This window comes from Thunnus thynnus, chromosome 8, assembly GCF_963924715.1.
Source record: "Thunnus thynnus chromosome 8, fThuThy2.1, whole genome shotgun sequence".
In the NCBI taxonomy this organism is placed as follows: Eukaryota; Metazoa; Chordata; class Actinopteri; order Scombriformes; family Scombridae; genus Thunnus; species Thunnus thynnus.
Genome location: NC_089524.1, coordinates 22,378,560 through 22,406,424, shown reverse-complemented (window position 1 = coordinate 22,406,424; position 27,865 = coordinate 22,378,560). Strand labels below are relative to the sequence as shown.

The following is a 27,865-nucleotide window of genomic DNA, read 5'->3' as shown; positions in this document are numbered from 1 at the left end:
CCTTTTCTACCTTCCTTCCTCACTCCCCCTCCCACCGTGCCTCACTCACTCCCTCACTCTCTCTCTCTCTCTCTCTCTCTCCCTCGCTCAGGCAGTCTCAGGACTTCGGGTCCAAGTCTGGAGAGGCACGGCGGGATCTGGAAGCGAAGATGCCGGCGGTGTTGGCCGTGGGAGTCGCTGTGCTGTGCGCGCTGGTGGCCGCTCTGGTGCCCGGCGGCGTGTCGGAGCCGTTGACGTTGGTGCAGGAGCCCGTCAAAACCGAGTCCTCGCTGCTGAAGCCAAAGGTTATGATCGCCATTGTGGCTCGTAACGCAGCGCACAGCTTGCCGCACTACCTGGGCTGCATCGAGAGGCTGGAGTACCCGAAGGAGCGCATAGCTATCTGGTAAGAGACACACAAGCAGGGATGCAGATTAAATATGAGCGAGATTGAGTTTAGTGTTTGGCTGACATGGCTACTACAATAATATGAATTTGAGACAAAGTTGTGTAAATAATTCTGCAATTAAGAGTTATTATATTTCATACAGATGATCAGACTGCACTTCCAGAGCGGACACATGTCTCTCAGAGTGGATACAGTGTATGATGTGGACGGTGGTTCGCAGTGGAGCGTGTTATAATGAAAAGCAGCGTGTGTCCGCGTTAATTAATATGAGGTTGTCAGTGTCGGCTCGGAGACCTGTTGCTGCTTTTTATGATGCACTCACCTCGCGTGTCTGCTGGCATCCAAATTGCACACTGTGCGAGAAGATGAAAGACTTGTGCTCATGTTAGGGTTAGGTTTAACCCTTAATCACGCTTCCCTACGTCTGATTCAGCACAAAACCTGCGGAAACGGGTCTTTAAAACAGCAGGGCTGCCAGGTACGAAAGGGGCCTCACACCAGGTAGGGTCTTGTAGTGTGTTTTGGTCTCATATGAGCTGACTGAGATAATGTAAAGTTATCAAAGAGGGAGCCTGCAGGTGAAGGGGATGAAAGGAGACATTGAGTTGGTCTGACAGCAGGACTGGGGCGTGTAATAAGTTCTGGGAAGTTATGCGTAAAATCTGTGTGTGTGCGCGCTCCCTTGTATGGTCTGCGAGTTATGTGGGCACATAGATCAGATAGAAAATGTAGGGTAAAAAGTTGAGATAAGGCACGTGAAGAATCTAAGGTGATCTGCTCTGGTGGTTGGATGTTGCAATGCTTTCTCCCTCAGCGTCAGTCTCCCAGAGACCCTGCTGTACCCAGACTGGCAATCTTTTGTTTTGTTTCCCACCCCGCCCCTGGTGAATGTCTTGCTTTTGTTTGCAGGGGTACTGTCTGTTTCTAATTCAGAGACCCTCACCAAAACACACTCACACACGACAGAAACTCTACACAGAGAGAGGCCCTTATTCTCTCTGGAGCTAAGTGGCAGAGTGACTGAGTTAACATGGCTTTGTGAGTGGCTTAACTAACAGAGGAAGGGCCCCCATCAGTTATGAGTGGCATCTCTCCACCCTGCAGTCAGTGCAGTGAAAAAAAAATCACCAGTGTGTGTTTTGGGCAGATCAGTCCCATATGTCACACAAGTATGTTTGTTGTAACAGGCAAATGTCTCTGAAACAGACATTAATCATGAGAGAATAAGGCCACACAGATACACACACACACACACACACACACACACACACACACACACACACACACACACACACACACACACACACAGACATACACTAGGTCTTGCAGTAACGTCACTAACCTCTAATGGGACTGTTTTATTCACACAATTAGCTTTTATTTCAGCAGCCACAGACTTAAATATTTCCACCATTGTGGCCTTTTTTTACCCACACTCACATTAACTGTTGTAAAGTTTTCTGATATTTATATAAGACTTTGTTACACTATATGTTTTAAATACAGATTATTTGCAGACACATATGATATGAGCCTGTTTAGCACATGGAGACTTGAATTTGTGTGTGCAGTGACGCTGTAGTATGTGGGGTGCAGCTTTGTTTCTTTGACAATTATAAATTAGTATCAAAGAGTGGCATTTGAAAGCATTTTTTATGTTAGTGTGCAGATCTTTCTACACATGAAAAAAGCATAATTGATTTTATATGGTTAAACTGGTTTACAGATTGATATGTTTTTCTCTTTATATAACCCACATAGCTCCGTGCCATCTCTGTTTGTCAAAGTCCTCATTATTATTGGCCAACGTGTAAACAAAACCACCTATTAAATGCTAAATTGTAATGCAACTGTCACTAAAAGCATAAATCCACATTAAAGTGTTTTTACAATGTGTCACAGAGCACTTATTAGTTCTAGTTAGTACTAAGACAATCAGGACAATTGCAGCTTAAAATCCAAATATTGTGTCTAAACTGAGGAAATAAAGTGGAACATTAGAAGAAGCCTCTCGGATGAGTTACGAAACCTCTTTAAGAATAAAACCGTAAATCCTGCTGCCTTTGACTTCTAGATAAAACGTTCCCACTAACATTTTTGTCTTTATTTGACAGTCGAGAGTGGTAAGAAGTTTGGGGAAAGAGAGAAATGAGTCAAGGGTCTCCAGCTGCATCTGGATTTGAGCCAACATGATATACATCTTAACTTGCCACGTTTTCCCACTTTACTACTATCCAGAGCTTTTGTAGATGGATTATAGACATACCGATGTAAACTATCAGGGAAACTATCACAAAGAAGCAGAATAATGCCTACGGGGTCTGGCTGTGAAGCTCCGGTTTTTGTGTGGGGACATGATGTTCCACACATTTGTTCCTCTCCGGAGCTTGAACAGAACAGAGCAGCACAGAGGATAGTTTTCCTCTCTTCATCCCCCCTCCTCCTCTCATTTCAAACATACAATCCGATGGAGACAGAGCAAGGAGGAGTAGAGATGGTGCTTTTTTAATGTGTGTTTGTACTGCATCTGTGTTAATGAGACAGGCAGATAAAGTGGAAGAGTGTGAATGATAACAGTGGAAGCATAAAGAAATCTTACGGGGATGAAAAGATACAGGACTTTTAGCAGTTAGAAAAGTTAGCAAAGTTCCCTCTCTGGTCTCGAGCAAAAGCAGTTCACATTATGATGGAAGAGATCATATGCTGCCTGATTTATCCTTAAAAATAATAATGTGCTTACAAATTAGAACACATTTTACTGTAGATTTCTTGACTTCATTTGTAATTGCGTAGCCATCTGGAATGATCTTGACAGTTTAATATTACCATTTAATCCAAGACATACAATAAGATTTACAGCATTCTCCAAAACATGGAATAAGCAGAAAATCCACATGGTTACCGATGTTGTTAAAACAACATGATGACAGCAGACATGATGCGACTTAAACCCCTTAATGACTCAGCCATGCGACAAAATCAAATGTGCTCCCAAAAATCTAGACAGGTTTTGGGCTGATCTGAGGATGTTTGGCAGACGAAAGTTTCCAGTTTGAGCCGGTTCACAGGGTAATCTGCACTGACCATCCGGCTGAGGTGTCCTCCCCTCTGACTCACTGATAGTCAGGATGATCAGAAAAATCTGCCAGCCTTTAGAAGTTTTCCTTTCAGTAAACGGCCAGTGATCTGACAGAGAAGTGGCAGAGCAGTGAGAAAGACTCTCACACTACTGTTAAAGAATGAAAGAATGTAGGGGATTGTAGAAAGAGGGGGACGGTCAGCGGAGAGAAGGTAGTTAGGACAGTTGGGAAATTACCCAGGGGGCATTGAGCAGGTTTATTAATCCACATTCCCTCAGTAGCTTGACCACATCTACTCTCCTCTTCTCCCTGAGCATCTGCTCTAACAGAACTACACCAGAACTATGATCTGCAAGGTGCTGCAGAAAGCTCAGGTGCATCGTTTTTTGGGAATAATCTAGTCAGTGAAAGTTTGAGAAACCCTTTTTTACAGTCTTACTCAGTGTGATTGAGCCTTATAACAGATCCCGGTAGTTTCTATGAGTCAGGAAAGCAGCAGCAAGCAAAAAATCCTTAATTCAGACTTACAGATCAAGAAATATGCAGAAATATGCTTTCAGTCCTCAGATGACAGGTGAGATTTACGTCTCTCACATGCAAAAGCCTCCTTGCTACTTATGTATCAGAGTGCACCTTCAAACCAAGTTAGCACTGTCACCTCACAGGAGGAGGATCTTGGGTTTGAACGTGACCTGTCCGTCTCAGGTTTTTCTTTGTTGCATGTTCTTACCAATGTCTGCATGAGTTTTCTCCAGTGTTGCAGAGTGTCAATGCATCTCTATGGCTCTATGACCGTTTTCACATAAAGAGCTACAAAGACATGAGATACATAACAATGTAGAGTGACGTTAGTGACAGAAGGCTAACTGGACTCTACATGTCGTGAGAGGTGAAGTTCAGAATTCGTCAGCTTTTTTGAAGTGTTTTGAAGTGTGCCTGTAGGAGTTACTCTTGTTAGTAAACAGCTTCACAAGGAATGAGAGAGGATTTCATAACTGTCTGTTTGTCTTGACATCTGAGGCACAATATTGACAGAACATGAAGTTCAGGCAAGCCAGCTATTATTTTGCTCCTCACGCTGGTTGTTGCCAGCTGCCTGCTGCTTATTGCCTGCCGGCTGTGTTCGTGTGGTGAAATGCTTTCCCAGGTGCTGAGCTGGGGGGTCGTGATGATTTGTGGACTTGTCAGAGACAGACTGAACCATGAAGAGGATGTCAGAGCGTTGACATCATCGTCTTTCCTTGGAGGACTCGATTTGTTGCTTTTCATATGTCATGTTGTTTATTTACTCATTTATCATATAACCACTTATCCCATATTTCTGAATGGCATTGTACTCTCTATACTCAGAAACAATGTAGGAATGGGGATGGATTTATGGTATGAATTTTCCACTTTTAACGACTAATTATACCCATTGTTATTATTATTATTATTATTATTATTATTATTATTATTATTATTATGCATTTTCTCAATATACGATGGTACAACTATTGTAAATACATCCCTCGTGATGCACACTAGCCCCAGGCATGACATAACTCCATATGTTAAGAATGCTCCACAGATGAATAGAATAGACATTTCTATTGTGCACTCACGTGGAAATTCGTCTTTGGCTTCTCAGACATACATACACTTAAAACTACTTCTGCCATGGATTAGAATACATGAGATAAAAACAATAAATAAGAGGGCCTGTGATAATAAACAGTTGGGATGAAAGCGCTAAAATAATAACAATAAATACATATTTTAAATAGACATCATAAAAACAGCAGCAGTCACTAATATCTAATAATTGTTTAGTAAGGTGACAAAAGATGGAATAAAAGATCTCTTAAAGATGTTTCTTGTTGCTGTGGGTACCCTATATCATCTTCCTGAAAGGAGTTTTTCAAATTCAATAAACAAAGGATGTGAAGGGTCCTGAACTATTAATGTTGTTTTCCTCATGGTTTGTGTGGTGTACAGCTCCACTCTGGGGGTTCTGTATGATCTTGCTCACTGTGTTAACTATTTTTGTGAGCTTGCTCCTGCTCCTAGCCCCTAAATTTCTGTACCAGCATATGATGTTGTAGGAAATTATACTTTCCAATTAGACTTCTTTGCTCATGCCAAAGCCATTTAATTTCTTTAAAAGAAACAATTTTTGCATTGCTTTCTTAAAAAATGTAGTCTGAGTGTTCATTGAAATTTAAGTTGGTGTCTAAAATATTCCTAAATATTTAAAACTACCTACCGTCTCTACAGCTTGGCCCTCAATTGTAATTGGCAGATACATTGGTTGCCCACCCCTACTGTTGACAATGAGTTCCTTGATCGTGTTAGTGTTGAAGAGCAAAGCACTCTCTTGACACCATGTTAATAGATTGTTGATGTGATTAATGCAGGAACTCTCTAGTTCATCACTACCCTTGAACATTACAGACTTAAAAAGACAAACGTTGCTGTCATTGATCTGCATTTCATTTATATACATAAAAGAAAGCGCAGGAGATAAAACGCAACCTTGGGGCACCCTGGTATTCAAAATGATTTCATCAGACAGGGAGCCTTGTACAGAGACTCTTTGGAGGTGGTCAGATGAAAAGTCTTTGATCCACAGTGCAAGGTGTCCATTAAAGTTTAAATAGTTGATTTAATAAAATGTCAGTCCTGATCGTATTAAAAGCTGAACTAAAATCAATCAATAAATAAATAAAATTTTGGCATAAGCCTCAAGATGCTGGATGTGTTTAGTAACCATGTGCAGTAGAGTTAATGTAGCATCCTCAGTACCTCTCTGTGCTTTGTAAGCAAACTGGAGGTTGTCTAGCTGACCATAGGCAGATGTTATGCGACCCAGTATAACCCTTTCCATGCACATGCATAAGATACTGGTAAGAGAAATGGGTGTGAAGTCATCAGGTGAGGAGGGGTGACTCTTTTTAGGCACTGGAATAATGGATGGATCTCTTCCATGAGAGTGGCACAACATGTTCATCAAACAGACCCTGGAATAATCTTGTAAAAACACGTTTTAGTTGATAAGTGCACCCTGCAATGGCTCTTTCTCTCAGACCATCTGGGCCTGAAGCTTTGTGTGGCCTTAACTTAGCAAGACTCCCTTTCGGTAAGTGTGATAGGAGACAGTATCTGTGCGTAGGCAGTGTTGTTTCCCAGCCTCTCTGCTCATCATTGTATTGAGATTGCTTCATGCCTTGTTTGCATCACCAGTAATAAATTGTTTATCTATTTTGTGTCTATGCTGTCGTCTGGATTGTTTAATAATCCCCCTCAGTTAGGCCTTTTTTCTTTAATTAATGCCATGTCTCCCTGAACAAAGGCAGCCCTTTTCTCGCTGAGACATAAGGAGGTTATTGTCTCTGTCAGTTCATTTGCATTTGCACAGTTATCAAAGAAAATGTCCCAGTTCGTATCTTCAATGCAGTCTCTCAGTCTCTCCTTGCAGGCGTCTGACCACAGTGCTACTCCTCTGACAGCAGACTTCTCCTGTTTGATCTCTGCCTTGTATTTCGGCAGCAGGTGAATGACATTGTGGTCTGACTTAACCAAAGGTGGGCAGGTCACCGCTTTGAATCTGTTGGGCATGTTGCCAAAACACTGATCTACAGTCTGAGAGTGCTGTGTAGAGTTGGCAGGTGACTGGAAATATTGCAAGAATTAAAATCCCCAAGTATGAAGATAGACTGATCCACAGATTGTGAGAGTGCATTGTTAAAACTCTCACATATCGGCCCAAATACATGCTTCAGGCCTCAGTGACAGATGTGCCATATATTCTGCAGCTCCAGCCAGACAATGTGAGAGATTTTATGTAATTGTTTTCTGTATCTATTATATCATGTCATAAGGAGTTTGATGTGAGATTATTAGTTACTCAATACCATATCCAACATCACACAAGCATTTGATGGAAATGATTTGTCCCTTGTGATATGACATAAATAATATGACAACTAATTATATGTTATTTTGACAAGTGTGCTGAATTATGCAGCAATTAGTGGACCATAAAAATTGTCTTGAATTCTGGGAAAAAATCTTTTTGACTGTCTGATTTATGCTGACTACATTGTTGTGTTTTGCAGTGGCCCACCCTTCTTGCTCTGAGTGCTAAATGTTCTTTTTAAAAAACGTTTTAGACCAGAACACGTCTGTGCCGTAAGGGAGACTAAATGTTTCCTATTTATTCACTTGGCCTGGATGCTCCTCTGGGTGTGACCTTGGGGCTAAAATGAATGGTCATACCCAGACTGGCAATAGCACTTAATTTAACTCAAAAAATGCAGCATCCTCATTCACGTCAGTGAGATCACTGTAGTGGCACAGTGTAAATTCTAGCAAAGAAATAAATGTAGGTTTGGCAGGTCTGGCAAAAATTGTAACCTGGCTCAATTTGTGGTAAGTGTTGGAAAAGTTTACTTTTTACTTATTGAAAATGTAATTATTTTACTTTACTAATTATTACAGCAAAAGTAATTAATTGTTTCATTATTTTTGGCCCACAGCAGGGGTTACACAACCACTAACTCTTAAAGTACTCCTACGTCTTTGATGTAGGATTAGCCAGGCTGTCTTCAACCAGGCAAGAAGACAACATATGAATGAGACAACTTTGAAGTTATTAAAGGGACATTTCTCCTCTTTAGTAGAGGCTAACTGCTACCCCACACTTCTAGCCCCTGTGCCAACATGCTCCGCCACAGTCTGTCCAATGAAACCAAACAGATACAGCAAACAAGCCAACGCCCAACTTGTCAAAACAGTTAAGTGTTACTGGAATTTAGTAACTTTTAAGTAATTGCTGTATTTTAAATTTTACTCCCTTACACTGAATGCCCACTAAATCCAAATGTAACCATCACCCCCTGTGTGGTAGAGGTGCCCCTTTTTCTTTCTTGACCCTGCCCCTCAGAGAGTCTATGGACACCACTGACAGTTTTGTGAAGTCATTCTTTTTTTTTCATTGTTGGCTTTTATTTATTGAGCAGATCTTTTATTTTTTTCATTCCATCTGGCTGACAGATATTAGAATAAATGGAAAGAATCAAACAGGCTGAAAAGGTTATCAGTTTTGGGATGTTGGATAGTTGCCCCGTGGGTTTCCCCTTGCCAGGTGTGTTACCTCAGGCCCCATTCCTCTGTAGGAACACACTACAGAAGCACAAACTGTTTCGGGTTCTGTCATGCAGGCAGTTTGGCCTTTTGGAGAGCAGTTTATTCAAGTGAAAGGAATAAATTATCTAGTTGGGATAGGTTATTGTGTGTTATCTGGTGCTTGTGATTGATTAACTACATATGCTTTTGGTGAATATCAATATGTATTAGATCACAGTCCTGGCACTCTGTAATAAAATGAGTGTTTGATTATCTGCGATACTCTGGTTTAAGTTTGGGCATGTATGCACAGGCATGTGTGTCTCTTCTCACATGCGCCGTGTGTGTTTGATGGGGATGTGTGTTTATTTGAATGCAATTACAAACATAATGGATGTGTGTTTCAGCTTTGCTCCCCTGGCTCAGTCGCTGTTTTCCGTTCACTTTTCCAATTACCACATAAGGCCCACAGGGAGCCAGAACTTCCATGTGTACAGTAACAAGCCACAATCATTTCTGACCTCCCAATCAGTATCACCTGAGGAATCATATTCTGCAGTCACATCCAATCCATGTAAAACCGTAAAGGTATTTAAACATCTGCTCTGAAATATGACATAAACTCCGGAAATGTAGGATGAAATTTCCTGATAAGAACTGAGATACAGTAGCTACCCATATCCTCACCATTTTGGGACATTTCACGGAAAATTTGACATCAAAGCCAACCATCAATTCACAAACAACTCGTTTAAGTTGAGTCTCAGATGAGTTCAAATTAAATAGTCAGAACACATCTGGCAGTGTTCTGTTGCCATCCTGCTGTGAGAAATGTCAGCCATTGCTTTCCTGTAGTGATGTAATATCAAACATGCATATTTGAGGTACGTTGCTAGTGTTGCTCTGGACAGTAAAATTTCACCAATCATTAGCACATGAAATGTAACTGTGACCAAGTTTTATCTGTTTTATACAATAAATAACCACAATGATATACAGACCAAATAAATGTCTCAGTTTCTCCAGTGTACATACTGTTCTGATGCGAATAGGACAGTAATGCTGGGCAGATGGCTTGTGGTTAGCGACACATTCAATGAGCGTTCAGATAAACTTGGGATGTATTGAGTCATGTTTTTTATTATACTGCTCAAATATCTGCAGGGTATCTGTGAAAATAAAGTAATTGCACACCTGATGATGCAGTCTTACTACTAGAAATTATTGTGGCCCAATGTCCATTTGCCAAACACAGTGACTTCAGAGCCTAATCCTTGCCAGCCCGACACTGGGCCCCATCCAGCAAACTCTCTGTAAAGCTTAAGGGATGCAGCTGACGATGTTGTACCTGCCAAGAGTCAAACTCCATCTTCTCTGCCCTGTAGCAAGAAACTATTCATGGGAAACTTCTCTGTAACCAAAGAGAATTGACTTTCCAATCCCTGAGCTTTTTTTAAAGTCTCTATCTCTCTCTCTCCCCTGAAGTGGAAATAGCGGTTCCTGGACTTGGCTTCGGATTGTAAATTCTTGCTTAGATGCCCCATGTGTTCCAGCATACTTCCAGCAGTATTGTCAGAGCTTGGCAGCGCAGCAACAAAAGAGTTGGCAAATGCTGAAACACAATGGCATTTTGGTATGAGCTCTCTCATCTGGAGAGGGGAGAGGCCTGGACAATGAACAAGATTAGGTGAAGTGGACGTACAGAGAATGAGAGAGAAGAAGAAACAGGTCCGCTGTTCATGTGTATGTAATGTTTTCATGAACACTGAAGTATTCAGCAGAAAGACTGGTGCTAATGTTCTCATGGAGGAAATATAATTTTAGCGCCATCCGTCTGTCTGCATGTCATCAATTTTACTGCTTAACCACTGTGTTTCTCTTTCACTCCCATCACTTCTCTCTCTCTCTTTCATTTCCTCCCTCTTACCCAACATCTCTGTGTTCCTCCATCACTTCTTCCACCTGTTTCTTGAGTTTTCTTGACCCTTACTCTGTTTCTCTCTGTCTGTTTTACTTTCATCTTCTTTCATATTCTTTCATAACCAGAATGTGTTTCAAATAACGAATTGCTATAATTACATGACTGAACTATAAATAGTTACTTGTCTACACAAGAGGACTGTAGAAAACTATATTGTATACTATATATGTAATATTGATTAAATGTAATACCTGTTATTGACATGAAGGTCAAAAAACATTACTATTTATTTTAAATATTACAAATATTTAGGGTTTTAGTGCCAGAAAACTATTCTAATCTGTCCATCTAAAATGAAAGAGGGTATGGAACTTAACTAGGAGCAGCTTGCTCTGATAAAGACTGAGTTTGTGTCCAGAAAATTTACCAAACTGGTCCAGAACTGCAGGGAAAGAAGATATTGGATTGGAAACGTACAAAAGTAGATCATCAGCATATAATGACATACTCACAGACTAAATGGCTTAAAAGCTAAGAGCCAGGGCAGCCTTTTCTGTTGCCATGGGATACGGCGATGGGCATTCATATGTTGAGAGAGATGGATACAGCGTGGGAGAATAAATAGTGAAAACCTTTTTGGTGTACAAGTATGTGCAAAGTGAGCAGCTTTCATGGGAAAGAATGGGTCCTAGCTTGGAGTCTGGTATCCAGTTATTGTACTGCACCCACTAGAAAGGGGGTTGACTTTATGATATCCTTCTGCACAGATGCCTTTACAGCAATACATAGTGGAATTACTGTATGTTCATATTAGACAATTCTGCACTGTATAATTTATGTCCAATGCCAATGTTCAGTTGCATTACAGGAAGTAGTGTGACGGGTAGTGATATGTTACAGCATAATCATATGGTAGATGGTCGTGAATGTTTATGACTTTCCACTGTAGGTCAGGCTTCTTGTCTTTTTTCCTTCCGATGGTCAACATTGGCTTCATTTAATATTTAACAAAGATTAATATCTTTCCCTAACCTTGCATGTAAATACTGAATATTACACTTTAATGCAAGCCTGCTTGCCTACTTTTGTTTACCCTGAAAGTCATGAGGAATTTCAGTCAGGAGGTCCCGTCTCTCCAACCCCTCCTCCCTCCCTCCCTCCCTTCTACTCTTCTCGTTCCTTTTCCCACTCCATCTCTCTACCCATCAACCCCCTCCTCTTTCTTCTTTGCCCTGCTCGGCCATCAAGAGGCCTTCAGCCACGTCAGCCTTCACAGGAGAGTCTCTCCTGCAAAGTCAATACACACACACATACACACACACTAGCCTAGTTATTATGTTTTAAAGGCATCTATGCTCAGGTCTGAAAGAGGGATTCTTGCCTCTTAATTACATGCAGGACCCAGTCATTATTGGCAGTGGTATTAGATAGTTTATTGAATCAACAGTCAGCTGACACTGGCCTGCTGGGGCCCTTCAGACCTGTGTTTACCTGAATGGGCCAGTCTTAGAGACAAGCCTCTGTGTTTAAGGCCAGATGTCAGGCTTCAGTTGATCCCCTTTATGACACACTTGCTGTTATCCGACACGCTCCAGCTGTGGATAACCCCATCAGGTAATAGGGAGAGTAATGGAATGGGCTGATAATCACGTTGTGTGAAAGGAGAGGCAGATGTGACCAACGTGTTACCAAATTTTACTGCATTTCTGATGCTCTGAAATCTGACCCAACACTTGTGTTGATGACAGTTATTTTGGTGCTCGTTATAAATACAATAAGTAATCTTATAGGATTGCGAGTGTTTCATAGGATGCAATATCTAATTTATGCTTTTTGTAGGATATCATACAAACTCAAAGAACTGGCATCATCATCTGTCAATTTGTTAACCATGTTTATTCTTGCAATAGGCAACTGATCTGATTAAATGCTGATAAGACTTGATACTACTTGCTTAAGCACTGATTATGGACAGGTGTGTAATGGCTACAGGAACGAAGGATGACAAGAGGGACTGTTGCATGTAAGTAGGTGAAAGGACAAATGTCCCAGTGCGCTGAGATTAGGTAATGAGCAAAGAATAAATGGACATCTATGAAGCGATAGCGAGAGGGAGTGGTGGGATGTGTAGGTGAGGCCCCGGGAAGCATGTGTTGTCCAGATGCTGATCATAAAGACAAAACAGGGAGAGCCAGCCAAACCCTGCAGGCAGCAGAATAATGAGGCTACAGCTTACTGTAAACTTAGCAGAGCATGTGGCGGGAGCGAGAAAGATAGATGCATGGAGGGAATGGATGATATGAGCCCAAGAACCCGCATTATTATAACTTTCTATCAAGAACAAAGCTGCACCTAGAACTTGCATTTTGATATTGTTATACAGACATTTGTATAGTTTTGTTTGCAGTGCACCCCCTTTTCGATTTAGTCTCCATACCCAGATGCACAAATTGTGCAGTTTAAGTATCTGAAAGGAACTGCTAAAGCTCTTCGACTTGGCACAGAGGTCACAGCACAGTACAGTTCAGCTGCAGTAGCTGATCCTGCCTCAAGGTAGAGGAAATTGAAGAGAGTAAGCGCATAGATGATTCCTGAAGAATGTGTCTAAAATAAAATGAGATGAAGGGGAAGATGCCTCATAGAAATGATTCATCTAAAGACAAGGATGACTTTACTCCAGGCTGTTTTGTTCTTCTTCTTCTGTGCTTTGCCTGATCAAGCATGTAGAAAACCCATAGTCAAAGCTGTTTCCTTATTTCTCCCCTTGTGTTTCACATATACACACACTGTGTGCATATGCTGCTTTGATGCATACATCACTAGGTCTCACATATCCAAAAATCATAAGGCACGCTCAGATGTAATGTCGGTAATGGAAAATCACACAGTGTACTCAGAGTCCTGAGTGCTCAGAGGGGCTGGGCGGTGGGAGGGGCGGGCTTGTAGGATGTGCTTGTGAAAAACGAGGGCCAGCAAGCAACCTTAGTTTTACAGAAGACACATATTATCCTTAGTAGATGCATTTTGTTCTTTTATCATAAGTGATATGCACTTATGGTATATGTCTATTTATATTCTAATCAGAAACTGCTTCTCAACACAGTTTAGCTACAAATCCAATGCTTTATTGGAAAAATCTGTTCATGTATTTACCATAATAAAATAACTGTTTCCACATTTCCTTTGCAACCATCCCCAAGGCATTCGGACACAAATCCTCTATTCTTTTGTAGACAACCGTCAACTTTTAGTGATTAATTACCTGGACACAGGAAACACATGTTCTGCCAAAAGCCTGTAAAATAAAATAAAAAGGACTCCAATTAGAATTATATTCCTTCTGTTTGTGTGCCAAAGGAAAAGCATCATTAACTTTTTAATGTGATATGTGTAAACAAAGTTGGCTTGAGCCTTTATACGGTTGGTAGGGTTTTAACGAAGTCTGTCAGGGAAATCTTAATTCTTAATCGATGAGAACATTTTGTTCTACATTTTTGCGGGTTACGTTTAGCAGTAAAATGAAGTGACGTAAACGCAAATCCGCTTTTCACTTCCCTTCCTTTTTCATTCCCGCGCTCTTCCTCACTGTCTTTAAATGACATAAATATATACAACACTCCTATACTGTATGTTCCCACATACCGTACCATGTATTGTTCTTTACTTTACATCCCAGAAGTTCCCTCATTTTTAAATCCCTGCCTGGAGCTGAGTCTGTCATTAGGGGATGGCGTGTAGGAACAAATTTATTTCCTCCAGCGATGTGCAGTTTAGCGGTTGAAGAAGCATGTAAATGTTTGTGCACATCTGCTCATTACTAGGGAGTCAGGTGTTTCAGTGTTTTGTTAGTCGATGTTAAAATAAATACTAGTCATCAAGAGTGGACTAATACACGCATGCACATGTTTGCTTGTACACACGTGTTTTTGCTTTCTACACACATTCTTATGACCTTCCACACACACACGTGCAGATACATTTAACATTTTTAAAACTAGCTCTTCTGCAACACATAAATAACCACACTGCTGTAAAACCTACATTCCCAGGACACAATTTGAACCTTCTTATGTTTTGTCACACATCAGCGAGTGTAGGCATGCATACACACATACACGCACACTCACACACACACACACACACACACTAAGATTATTGACCACTGCATCTGCTTCAGGCTTTCGGCATCTCTTTAGATGCTGGTTATATCTGAACTGACTGAAGATGATTGAAATTCCAAACATGAGAGAGCTCTGCCTCTTTCTGACTAATCCATGTGTGTCATGCAAGGCTGTGCATGTATGTGTGATTTTTTCATGTGTGTAATTTGTGTTTATGTGAACATAAAAGCATCTCTGTGCATGTCTGTGTAAAAACAGGTGTTTCTGTATTGCTGTCTGTGCTAAACATGGTTAAATGGAGAGTTTCACTCACTGAAAAAATGAGCAGACAGTGTGTGTGTGTGTGTGTGTGTGTGTGTGTGTGTGTGTGTGTGTGTGTGTGTGTGTGTGTGTGTGTGTGTGTTTCTATCTCTGTCCAGTCAGTCTAAAATTGGGTGCAATTTTGGAGTGAGTACAGCGAGGAATATTACAGCAAGCAGTGGAAAACTCCATCTCACTTAGCGTGTGTGTGCGCGTGTGTGTGTGTGTCTGTGTGTGTATCCACATATTCAAGTCCCAGCCTCTGCCTCATGCTGTTGACCTTTCTTTTTGAAGGGCAGTTTAAAGAGAGTGAGAGACAGGTGATATTTATTGTTCTCTTGTTCTCATACTCAGACGTTAGCAGTGTATGTGCGCTTTTAATTTCTCTTGCACAAATTTATACACACACACACATTCTCATTCAGCTTATGCAAAAAGGTACCTGCAAGCTGAGTTAATTTGCTTTGTTGTTTTGGTTGCAAATCCTCGTTCAACACTCTGAGAAATTGTTAGAAAAGTGGCAACGAGTCTCTAAAGGAGTGTTAGTGCTAGGTGTACCTGTCTGCATATTGTAGTGCCTCAGATTAATGCCTCTCTCCTCTCTGACTCTTCAGACATTGTCTGCGCTCCAGCATTGCAGTTAATTAGGCAGCAAGGAAGCTTTGCAACACTGAGTGTCTGCTTTCACACCAGATAGTAATTAGACAAATCTGGAAGCCTGAACATATGTCTGAATGTCATGTCACAACCTCTTTCATGTCACCTCAAGCTAACAACGATTTGCAGCTCTCTGCATTATGTTTCATTCTGCTTCACTTCCTCTGCAAATAGTCCTGAGTCTGACATGCCAAGAGGCTTTCTGTGTAAGGACAGCTGTTTACATCTTAAGACATACTTCAACAAGCTTTGTGGTAGTTTAAGGCATTAAGACTGTGGCTGTTACATGGTCAATAGTCTTCTTTATTTTAATGTCATCTTATGTTGTCTGTGCTTGTGTTCCAGGGCAGCGACAGATCACAATGTGGACAACACCACGGCCATGTTGAGAGAATGGCTGAAGGTAGCCCAGCGTGTCTACCATTATGTGGAGTGGAGACCCATGGAGGAGCCGAGGTGAGTCCCAGTTTAAAATCATTTATTAATATCTAGTCAAAGTAATTCATTTGTGAATTTGTGTTTTCTAATATATTTGTGAAGATCAGTTAGGAGACTTTTACCTCTGTATCAGATCATATACAGATGAGTGGGGTCCGAAGCACTGGCCTCCCTCCAGGTTCAACCATGTGATGAAGCTGAGGCAGGCGGCACTGAAGGCTGCCAGGGAACGATGGGCTGACTACATACTGGTAAGATACTATTTTATTTTAGTATATAGAAGCCACAATTCAGTCAGAGACACTCAAAGAATTGAACATTTACAGCAAAGGGTTATTAAATTAGACACATGCTTTATAATCAACTATATGACATCTGTGGCCCTCTATACTTTGCCTGCGCTAATGCTGTGCTTCATTAAGTTTTAGGTCATAACATATGGATGTTTTGAATTGGATTTTACTGTTTACCTCACGTGTACCTGATGCACACTGGAAAAATATGTATTTAATCCAAGTAAATGTTATTGGTCTTGATTAGATTTTTTAAAAAAGTCTTTGTCTCTCTTATTTATTTAGTTTTAGAATTGATATTTCACTGTGAGTTGCACACTCAGACCCCTGTCCATCTTTAGTTTGTAGACAGTGATAACCTGTTGACCAACCCCCGTGTGCTGAACCTGATGATGAGTGAGAATTTGACCCTGGTGGCTCCCATGTTGGAGTCTCGGTCTCTTTACTCCAACTTCTGGTGTGGCATCACCCCACAGGTACAATTTGGACATGAATTCATCCAACTGTCCATCCATTCAACTAGGTTTATAAAGTCATCCTGATGTGTCCTCACTCCCTCCTCTTTTTCAGGGTTACTATAAGCGAACCCCGGACTACCAGCCTATCAGAGAGTGGAAGCGACTTGGCTGCTTCCCTGTTCCCATGGTGCACAGCACCTTCCTATTAGACCTTCGTCGTGAAGCCAGTAGGGAGTTGACCTTCTACCCCCCTCACCCGGACTACAGCTGGGCATTTGATGACATCATGGTGTTTGCTTTCTCGGCACGGCAAGCAGGTCCGTTTGAAACCCTCAACACATAACAAACTATCAGATTTGTAGTGGGGCTGCAAATGCCTCTCTGGACTGAGGACTGTCAGTGACTTCATTAATCATGTACGAGTCCATCAAGAGCTGATTTTTGATCACTCATAGTAAAGTCAACATGTGTGTATTACAATGAGGACTTTGTCAGATAAAGCAGATGAGTGAAAGCAGAGATAAATAGATCCATGTGTGTGTCTTGACTGTTTGTGTGGATGCTTGTAAATGTGCAACAATATCAGTGTTTGACATGAGTAATGATCCACAGGGAACAAACAGAACCATTAACCTTTCCATTTCATAGACAATAAGAGTGTGTGGCATTCGCCTGCCAGCACAGTAAAAAGTAATTACATAAAAGCTCTTACACAAACACTAACAGGTATGCAAATGCACAAAGGCGGACGCAGAAACACAGGGGCACAGTTCCATCCATCTCACAAATGAGTTCAAATGCTTAAAATAATCCATGTAATTAAACAGCATTCAGCAGAGAATATTTAACTTTTGCATTCACAAATTGAATTCTTAAAGGACTAGTGTGTAGGATTCAGTGGCATCTAGCGTTGAGGTTGCAGATTTACAACCAACCGAATACCCCTCCCCCTCTGTGTGTGTAGGAAAACCTACTGTGGCCGCGAAACTTGCAAAAAAATGTGAAAGGCCCTCTCTAGAGCCAGTGTTTGGTTTGTCTGTTCTGAGCTACTGTAGAAACGTGGTGGTTCAACATGGCGGGCTCCGTGGAAGAGGACCCACCCCCTGTATAGATATAAAGGGCTCATTCTGAGGTAACAAAAACACAATGATTCTTATTTTCAGGTGATTATACACTAATTAAAACATAGTTATGAATGTTATATTCCATTTCTGTCAATAGATCCCCCTAAATCTTACACACTGGTCCTTTGAGCGATAAAACGCACCCCTGCTCAACACAGCACACTCAGGAGTTTGCTGCTACAACTTTGCTTGGTCTGGTATGGCCAGTAGTTTATAGTAAAACATTAGATATTTATTGCTGTGTTCAAAGGTCGCTGACTTTAGGACTGCTCCCTACTTCTGCTGCTGTTGCACTACAATTTAGCATTCACCATTATCCAATAAATGTCACTAGCAAAAACAAACAAAAGTTTAAGTCCTCCTGCTCTCAAAAATGTATTTGATGTTTGAGCTTCACTGTGCAGAATGATATATGTGCAGAGTTTGACACATTCATCTACTGAAGGTGGAAAGTTTCTCTGCGCTCACCTGAAATCTCAGTTTAAGGCGTGTACCTACGAGCAGAATTCATGACATCACAAGTAGTTTGGAGCCAGTCGCCCAGTATGCAACTTACACAAGCGTGATGTGGAAACTTTAAACCTCTAGTACACGTACATTGAGAATGGACAGTTAAGTAGGAGACATCTTGTGTCCAGCACTTAAACTTTTGAAATAAAAAAAATATTTGCATATTCATAGATTGTGGGTTTTTCAATGAGGGTGAAGGAGTAGAGGTAATTTTAACAATTTCTAACCCACTCACTTATCAGTGGGTATCACCATGTCAGACAGATGGTAACATTAAAGCAGAGTATTTTCTTATTGGTCTTAAACATTTTTGGAATGGATCTTTAATTGTTAATATTGCATAATGAAGTGATAAACTAACACCCAATTTAATACATTTTACATGTGACACAGATTTTCTTTGTACAAACAGACAAAAGTCTAATGTAGTTGTTCATCTTGATACCATGAATCTCCTCTACTGGTTATCAGCAGATGCCCTCGCAGAGCTTAGTTGTTATTCTCACAAAGCAACAAATTGTTTACTATTTATTTCAAGAAAAATATGAGATGGAAAAAAGATCCCCTCCTATTACCCACATTGTTCTAACCGTTGTTCATTAACGGGATCAAGAATAACTATAACTTTCAGGAACAAGCAGGATATTTGTTGTGGAAGTTTTTTAATTGCTTTTGTGCAGCACAAAGTCTTCAGTGTGACACCTGTGCTTGTTCAGGAGGTTGAACCCCATGTGTGTCTGTGTCTGTGTGATCCAGGTGTGCAGATGTATGTGTGTAACAGAGAGCACTACGGTTTCCTTCCTGTCCCACTGAAGGCTCAGCAAAATGTTGAAGATGAAAGTGAGAGTTTCATACACACCATCACAGAGGCTTTGAGTGAGTACACGCTTACACACGCAGTCTCCAGCTGTTGCGACTTTACGATCTGTCACTCCCTGCTTCACCTCTCTGGTTCTCTTTCTTCTCCTCCTTGACCTCCACGACCGTCCGTGATTGCATCCTGTCAGCTCTCTTTGATTTAATCTTCCACCTCCGTACTGTCTCTCCCCTCTCTCTGTTTATCCAACCCCCACCTTCTCTGCCTTTGCTTTCCCCTCAGCCTCCTTCACTTCTTCTCTCAGCTCACATTTTAAATAAATCCGATTAAACAAACCACCACAATCCAGAGGAAATTCAGTAATTTTTTTAATCCTGGTTTTGCTCTTTTAACCTTTTCCCTCCTTCCTCTCTCTGTCCACAGTTGACCACGATATTGAGCCCTCGGAGCACCTGTACTCTCCGCCATCACAGGATGACACAATCGGCTTTGATGAAGTGAGTTATGAGTGCGCTGGCTCTGCCTGGAGGAACAGGAGCTCAACAAGTTCTGTTCTGTCCCTCTGTATATTTAGTGTTAATCAGCAACTCCCACTTCCTGTTTTTGTACTAGTTTCCCTTTATTTTCTTGTATATCCAAGTTCTTCTTCTTACTATGTCTTTGCCCTAATCTCATAAGTCATTGACCCTAACTCCTGTTTTTTTTGCATTATGCATTTCTTATGCCACAAAGAGAAACAGTGACACTGACAGCACAATATGTACCAGAAAAAAACATTAATAATACACTAATTAAATCATGTTTCAGAGCAAAGTAAAATATTTCCTTTTAACTAAACATGTTTTGATGTTTAGATCCTCCTGATAAACCTGAAGCGTCGGCTGGAAAGAAGAACCAGGATGCTGAAAACAATGGCCTCACTGGGTCTACATGCCAAGCTGATGGATGCAGTGGACGGCAAGTAGGTCACAAACACGCAGCCCAGCGTGCACTCAATGAACTGACCTGAGGCCTGATATAATCCTCTCTGTGATCAAGTCTTTTAAAGTTTAGTTTATTTGGCACAACAACGAAAGTGAGATTTTTTTCTACCTAAAACAGCTGATGCTCTGATCCTTAGTGTCAACTGTGATAATACTCTTCTTCTGTCTTCCGTCTGTCGCTACTGTTTCTGACATCTATATCCAAACATCCTGTCCAAATAGAGGGTTTGTAGGAATATGCTTGACTTACTTTCCCTCCTCAGTGCTTACTTTAATCCACTGTTGAGAATGCCCTAATCCCTCTTCCAGGCTTGGTTTGTCTGGCAATATGTATTACTTGTTGCAACTTGCCGGGTTTTGACTTTGCTCTGTTTTACTGTGAAGGTTTTCTCACCGACAATGGCTCAGCTCAGCTTCTCCCTCTCTCACAGGGCTCTGAACACATCCCAGCTGCAGGCTCTGGGTATAGAGATGATGCCAGGCTATAAGGACCCTTACTCTGGTCGAGTGCTGACCAGAGGGGAGATCGGCTGCTTCCTCAGTCATCACTCTGTATGGACACGGGTGAGGGCAGCAAAGTTTATTGTACTAATATGGGGAGGAAGATTCATGTACTGAACAGGTTGAAGGTTGAGGATCCTGTAGCAGCACAGATCCAAACTGCTTTGGTGTCCTTCAACAGGATACCAAATCACCTGCAGCTCCAGAGTTGCCTGAAAATAGAAAACAAAAGAAGCAATCATGTTTTGAAATCGTTTATCTATCTTTCTGTCTGTCTGTTTGACCCTAGTTTGCATTTCTTGTCATCATTTTGTAATGCACAATGTATACAAGATAAGATCAAATAGGACAGTAATCATGCACAATCACCAGGAGTGCTATAAAAGAGAGATGTTAGCAACTAACAAAACCACATGCATTTTTCCCTCATTTTAATGTTAGTGTTTTCTGATCACTAGGTGTTGGAACGTGGCCTTCAGAAGGTTCTTGTTTTAGAGGACGATGTGAGGTTTGAGCCCCGGTTTAAGCGGCGGTTCCAGGCCATCATGGATGACATAGACAAAGCCCAGCTGGACTGGGACCTCATGTAAGAACACCAACTCCACATCTTTTCCCTGAGTAAAAAAGAAAATTCTGTTTCTGGATGAATTTTTACATTGGATGGTGAAGCCTCATTATATAAAGTAACACACTATCTTCTCTTCTCTTCAGATATGTGGGGCGTAAACGTATGCAGGTACAGCAGCCGGAGCAGTCGGTAGATGGTGTAAACAACCTGGTTGAAGCCGACTACTCCTACTGGACACTCGGCTACGCGCTGTCACAGCAGGGAGCCAGAAAGTTAATGGCTGCTGAACCCTTAACAAGGATGATGCCTGTTGACGAGTTCCTGCCCATCATGTTCAACAAACACCCCAAGTCAGTCTTTAGCCTAATTATATAATTTTTTAAAATTTAAAGTAACAGTGCTAAATGGATAAGATGCACGTGTAATTTAATTTAAGGCGTGTTATGCAGAAAACCACAGCTACAGAGAGAAGTATTACTGTGTACTGGTCACAAACACAGACACAAAGACCCTTTTAGACAACCTGGTTTATGAACAGACACACTAATATTTACTGAGGACCACAAATAGATCATTGCAGGTGCACAACACTCTTACATAAGAATGCACCAGGTAATCCACATTCGGAAAAAACACAAAGATGCAAAGAAGTAAAAGCTAAATTTAAATTACACGGTTAGAGAAATTTAAGCATGCATGGATCCTGTGCATGCCCAAAAGCAGACTCGAGGGCCATAAACCAGAGTAGAAACATAGAGAGACCTTCAGTAATTATACATAGACACAAACATTTATGTTCATGTGCCTTTTGTGACTATTTAGACTGTGTAGTTTCCTAGTTTGTGCTGTGGTGGATGACCACAACCTCAAGTCTTAGTTATGTTCCCTATATATCTCCTCTTCTATCCATTTTCCCCTCTCTACTTCCCACTTTCTCTCTTTTTTTTTTTTGCTAAGTTTGCCCCTTTTCCTTTCTTTTTCTTTGCAGCACCCCTCTCTTCTTCTTCTTCTTCTTCTTCTCTGCTCCCTCACACACAGGGCATGGATTGTTCTCGGGGTTCAGTAGGCACATACAGCACACACAATGCCTCCTTTTCTGTTTTTTTTTTCTTTGGGGATTCCTGCTGAGCCCTGCTCTCCTCCACCTCTGCCTCTACCTCTGCCTCCACCCCCTCCTTCTTTCCATTTTCTACCTTTTTCTTCTTTAACCCCGTCCTGCACCTTTCCTGGCTGTCCCCTCTTTCTTCTTGCACGTCATACCATTTTTTTTATTCCTTTTACATCTCCTCAACAAACCTTTTACTTTCTGAACACCCGCTCCCTCTCTGTGTCACCGTCTCCTCCTCCTCCCCCTCCTCCTCCCCCTTCCTTCTCTCTCTTTGAGGAATGTGGGCCAGCAAGGCTCTTCCTGCTGGTTGGAGAAGGGGACAGGATTCCCATTGATAGAGGCCTGAGCGTGGGGGTGGGGTGGGGATGGACACTGTGAGTGTGTGTGCGTGTTACTGTATAAATACATGGAGATGTGTGTCTAGTGTGGAGTGTATAGGTTACTGGATAAATACACTATGTGTGTATTCAACAGTGAGAGAAGGTGAGTTTGTTCAAAAGTGAGAGAAATAGGAAATATGGACAGAGATGTGGAGCGGTGGCAGGAAAAATATGTAAAATGTGTTATTGTGCATTATATAAATCAACAGCAGGGGATTATGCGCTCTGTTTACATTGTGGATATTATGTCAGGGCTTTATTTGTTTGGGGGAACATTTTACTGTTTAAGAAGATGCTTAAAAATCTGTCAAGTAAAATCTGTCAATTCTCAAAAGCAGATAAAAACACAGAAGCAAGAGAAATAGAAGTTAAATGGCCTTATTGAATGAAGACAGATGTTTGAGTGTGTTTGTGTTTTAGAGGAGGTCAGCTCCATTGAACACTAATAAAGGCGTAGGGTTTCACTGTCCCCATAGAGTGCTGACAGGCTTTAAACAGGCAATAGAACGGCAGGGAATTGACCTCTACAGTGACCCCTGTCTGCACGAGTGTGACTCCGCCAGGCTGACGTGTCACACCCAAATATCCCTCATTCCTCCCTCTGGCCCTTCTGCAGGACCATGATGACAGGCTGATAGCACTGTAGTAGTCTTGTGCGGTTTATAGTGTTCAACAATATAATGGTGGTTTACATTACTACATGAAGATGTAGTAATTAACTTTAACTTTCTGATGTTTTTATGCCTGGTCTTAGTAGTATTTAGTAACTCTTTACAAGTGCGGTATTTCTATTTTGTGCTACTTTCTACATCTCAGAGGGAAATATTGTGTTTTTTACTCCACTACATTTATCTGACAGCTATAGTTAATAGTTATGTTTCAGTTTTTTACTAATAAAACTGTCACGAGCATCTAAAATATGAAGCATAAACCTACTCAACACTGTTTAAAGGAGTTCATCTTTCTTGAGTGGATCTACAGAATCTGTTTAAAGATGTTTTAGAAGTGTGGCTGCAGTTGAGAAGAGTTTCCAGTTTCCCCTATTTGATGTCATCTAAATTTGCTGTCTGTGGTGAAATTTAAGTATATCGAATATTGACCTTCCTGTAAATAGGATATGATAACTCAGAGTTACAGCAAAATGCTACATACTCATATTTTAATCTGCAGTGATTGCACATCTTACTTCCTATTAATTTGTGACATTTGGTATAAAGCAGTTACACAACACATATTTCTAGATTTCAAGATTTATAGGCACTGAAATAAAAAACAAAATTACTAGTTGACTGTTGTGATCAGAATTACATCTCCCTTCATCATTATTAGCTCTGAGAAAATTAGTCAATCAACAAAGACAGAAAATGATTCAAAATCTTTTCCCTCTGTCATTGTAAACTGAATATCTTTGGGTTTTGGACCATTTTGGGTAACACAAGATGTTGCTTTGTTGGATGAAATGATTAATTAGAAACCAATCAAGAGATTAAATGACTATTATGATGATTATTTCTCTTTTTCTCTCCCCTTCCCTCCCCTGTCCTGCTCAGTGTCGATTACATGTCTCACTTTGAACCGCGAGACCTGAAGGCCTTCTCCGTGGAGCCACTGCTCATCTATCCCACCCACTACACTGGGGAGCCGGGCTACATCAGCGACACAGAGACCTCCACCATCTGGGATGATGAGGCCGTGGCCACCGACTGGGACCGGCAGCACGCCCGCAAGACAGCTCAGCAGGGTCGCATCCGCCCCGTGGCACAGAACAGTGTCACTGGAGACTCGCCGCCTCCGGCCGCTCGGGCCTCACGGGATGAACTCTGATACAGAGACCTAAGACTCAGAGAGAAAGACTCATGTTTACTATACTGTGTACACACAGTGAATGTCATGTGTACACACACTTGAAAAGACATTTGAAATGCAAGCAAAGATACTGTACATGCATACACACACACACACACACACACACACACACACACACACTGGTGTCCAAATGGATAAAAGCAGAATTCTGATGTCAATCTAGTCTGCTGCCTGATGAGGGGACACAGAGGAGAGGAGGAGGACGAGGAAGATAAGAATCCGGGACGGGGGCCCAAGGGCCTTTAACAAAAGCTTTATTTATTTCCCATGTGCCTCCTCTGGGTACGTGGAGATGGTTACGGCCCAAGGAAACTTAAGCAACACATGGAACGAAGCTAACATTATTTGCAGGATGCGAAAGAAAAAAAAACATCGTAACAAATCAATTTTTATATTGTTAAAAAGATTATTGTTATTTAAAAAGAACAGATGTCTCTAATGGACAGCCAAGGAATAAAAGAATCATAAAGCTGTCTGAAAACAACTCTGAACTGTGTGTGCGCATGTGTGAGACTGTGTATCAGTGTCCCTGTATGTGTGTGCGGGTGTGCACATGACCACGTGTTAAAAGAACTGAACGTGTGGATTCTTTCCTAAGTGGAAGGAGGGAGGCTGAGATATTGTACCCAAGGGTGTCACTGCTTTAGATGATGTCAGACACACACACACACACACACACACACACACACACACACACACACACACACACAGAGCAAGCAGCAGGGCAGTAACGGATGTTACTCATCTAAGTGTTTCTGTCATTGCCAGTATCTCACATGCACAGCGGGCTGGTCCTGCTAGTTAGCATTAGCTCACACGTTACATGTAGCCTGTAGGACATTTCATCTATTTCAGACCCATGCTTTCAGAATTTGTTACATATTTGAAAAAAAATGTGATCACTTGATTGTTAATGTCCTCAAAATACATTCATACCGATCCTCTCATACTGGCTAAGCTTCATTCAGTTGTGTTATTGGGCTGAACCAATAAAACAGCTTCTTCATTTCTGTATTTTCACTCACTCTGCAGCCCAACCTGATGCAGATTCATCTACTTACTCTTAATGTTGACTAAAAGGTTTTATTTAGTTGCTTTTATTTGATTTTTAGCATTGCGGCGACAGGAAAGTTTTGGAGAGAGATGCTAATGAAATTCCAGGCCAGATGAAATTCCAGGACAGCAAAATAACTGAAAAAAAGCACTGCACTCTTCTTCTCTGTGGGACTGGAATGGAGCTTTCATTAAGTAATGTATATTATTGTTTAATCGGTTGAGTAGCATGCATAAATTTGCTGCAACCGTTCCCACGACCCTCTGATATCTCCCACAACCGAGGACAGACTTACAGCAGCTTTTCCTCTCTAAAACCTCCTGTAACGTTACACAAAATACTGATAAAACATGAAAGGAGCTGCAAACTCCTAATAAATGTGAGGTTTGAGAGGTGATTGTGTAGAAGACGCTCAGCGGGTGTGTTGGCTCCCACTGTTTGCTAGCTGAGTGAAATTCTGCTCACTGTTTTATAGTTCCTGTCTGCTGAGGGATCTGACATGGCGAAGGATGGACAGAGAGGAGGAAAACAGATGATGGTGGAGGTTAGAGGTGATGTGGTGAGGTAATGGATGAAAGCAAGAGAGACACATGAGGAAAGCTGAAGAATTCAGAGGAATACAGGAAATCTTGTTAAATATGAATATTCCGGTGATCTGGTTCCTCTGCTATCAGGTATTCTTCTTATTTGATTAGATAAAATGTTGTTTATTACTAATAACACTTCAAGCAACACTGGCCAGATCCTACTTAGTTTTACTGTTATGTAGAGACATTAGTATCTTTATAAGATGCTCCATTTGCAGGTTTGTTTTCTCAGGTAATGTCTTTTTGGGGCTGCCATGCCAGGAGAGGGATTATGCTGCCATCGGTTGGTCATATGTGAAATGGCAACTTTCACAAATTGTGTGAGAGCTGCACACTGTTACCGTAGCTCTTTATTTTTCTTTATTCCGCCGTTTTCTGGCGTCTATCTACTTTTGTACTGTTTGTCTGCCAAACTTTGTTTCAACATCAAAATGTACATCTATTACTTTTCTTTATTGTACCATGTTTCATGGATTTTATATAATATTTTAAAGTATTAAAATTTATAATGGCAGTCTATAGGAGGAATTGTCAAACTGAGTTGGAACCTTTGTCACTTTGAGACTCAACTGCTCGGATATCCCTTATCTTACAGACCCCATTCCAACTTTAAGACGTTCACAAAACTTTGAATTTTCAAAGTTATCAGATTGTGTTGTGATACTTTTTGTACTTTCGGAATGATTTAAGGCCAAATTGAGGGCTTTCACTGCGGTTTTTTAAACCAGAAAAAAAAATTCTACACACGTTTAACCCCCACAGTTTTAACTCCTCAAGCACATATCATACCTTAAAATGTTGCTATAAGCCTCCTCTCTCTCACAATGTAAATACATTTCTAAATGTTCATTGATAGGGAGTCCCTGTCACACTCTTATTGACTGCAGTTCAATCTGCAGGCTCTCCACTCACTACCATTTCTTAAACTTACAGATTCTCTCTTCCTTCAAACACTCTGTACTCGTTATACATCCTCACACTCTGCAAGTCCTCCTGCCATTAATTATGTACAAATTTCTGACCTATAAGCTTTGTTTTAAGCAAATCAAATTTTCCTCAACAAAATGTGAATATGTGCTCCATGTTTCAGGGATCTCTGCTGGTCCTGTGGTTAAACCCTGGTAATGATCGGCTTTCCCTGTTACAAGGTTCTGGTTCTGATAACAAGGTTCTGGGCTCGAGCCCCTCACAACACTGCTCTTATGAACAAAGTTGCTTTAGATGTTCATCATGTACCATTTTTCAATGCGACTCCAGCACTTTTCAGTATCATTATTTAACATTTAGATATATATGTTATATATATATGATATGCATGTTAGAAAACAGTCATATTTGTCACCAGGTAGCAGTATATCTGAATGGTGCTGTGGTTTAAGAACTTGCCACTTCTGTACCCCTTTTAGATCCAACGGTTGTGAGTTTAAACCCGTCTAAGGTCAGCACTCTTCAGTAGAGTTGAAGGTGAAATAAATGCAGATGTACGCAGGTGCTGCCAATCTGCTGATTGAGACTGGCAGAACTACAACACATATTTTCTATGCAAATAAAAGTCTAAATATGAAAATCTTATCTCGCTTACTGTTTGCTGTGTGACATGTTGGC

The 27,865-nt window shown here is 41.1% G+C and overlaps 1 protein-coding gene across 1 annotated transcript; it reads left to right on the top strand.

The window, feature by feature from the left end:
* On the top strand, positions 1–27,832 carry colgalt2b (collagen beta(1-O)galactosyltransferase 2b). Its single transcript, XM_067597215.1, has 12 exons — positions 1–385; positions 15,919–16,029; positions 16,145–16,262; positions 16,646–16,780; positions 16,875–17,079; positions 19,153–19,272; positions 19,637–19,710; positions 20,068–20,174; positions 20,628–20,760; positions 21,156–21,283; positions 21,409–21,615; positions 24,304–27,832. The coding sequence occupies exons 1-12, from the start codon at positions 150–152 to the stop codon at positions 24,575–24,577; spliced, it is 1,848 nt and encodes a 615-aa protein (XP_067453316.1). The 5' UTR covers positions 1–149; the 3' UTR covers positions 24,578–27,832.
* Positions 27,833–27,865: the final 33 nt, after the last annotated feature.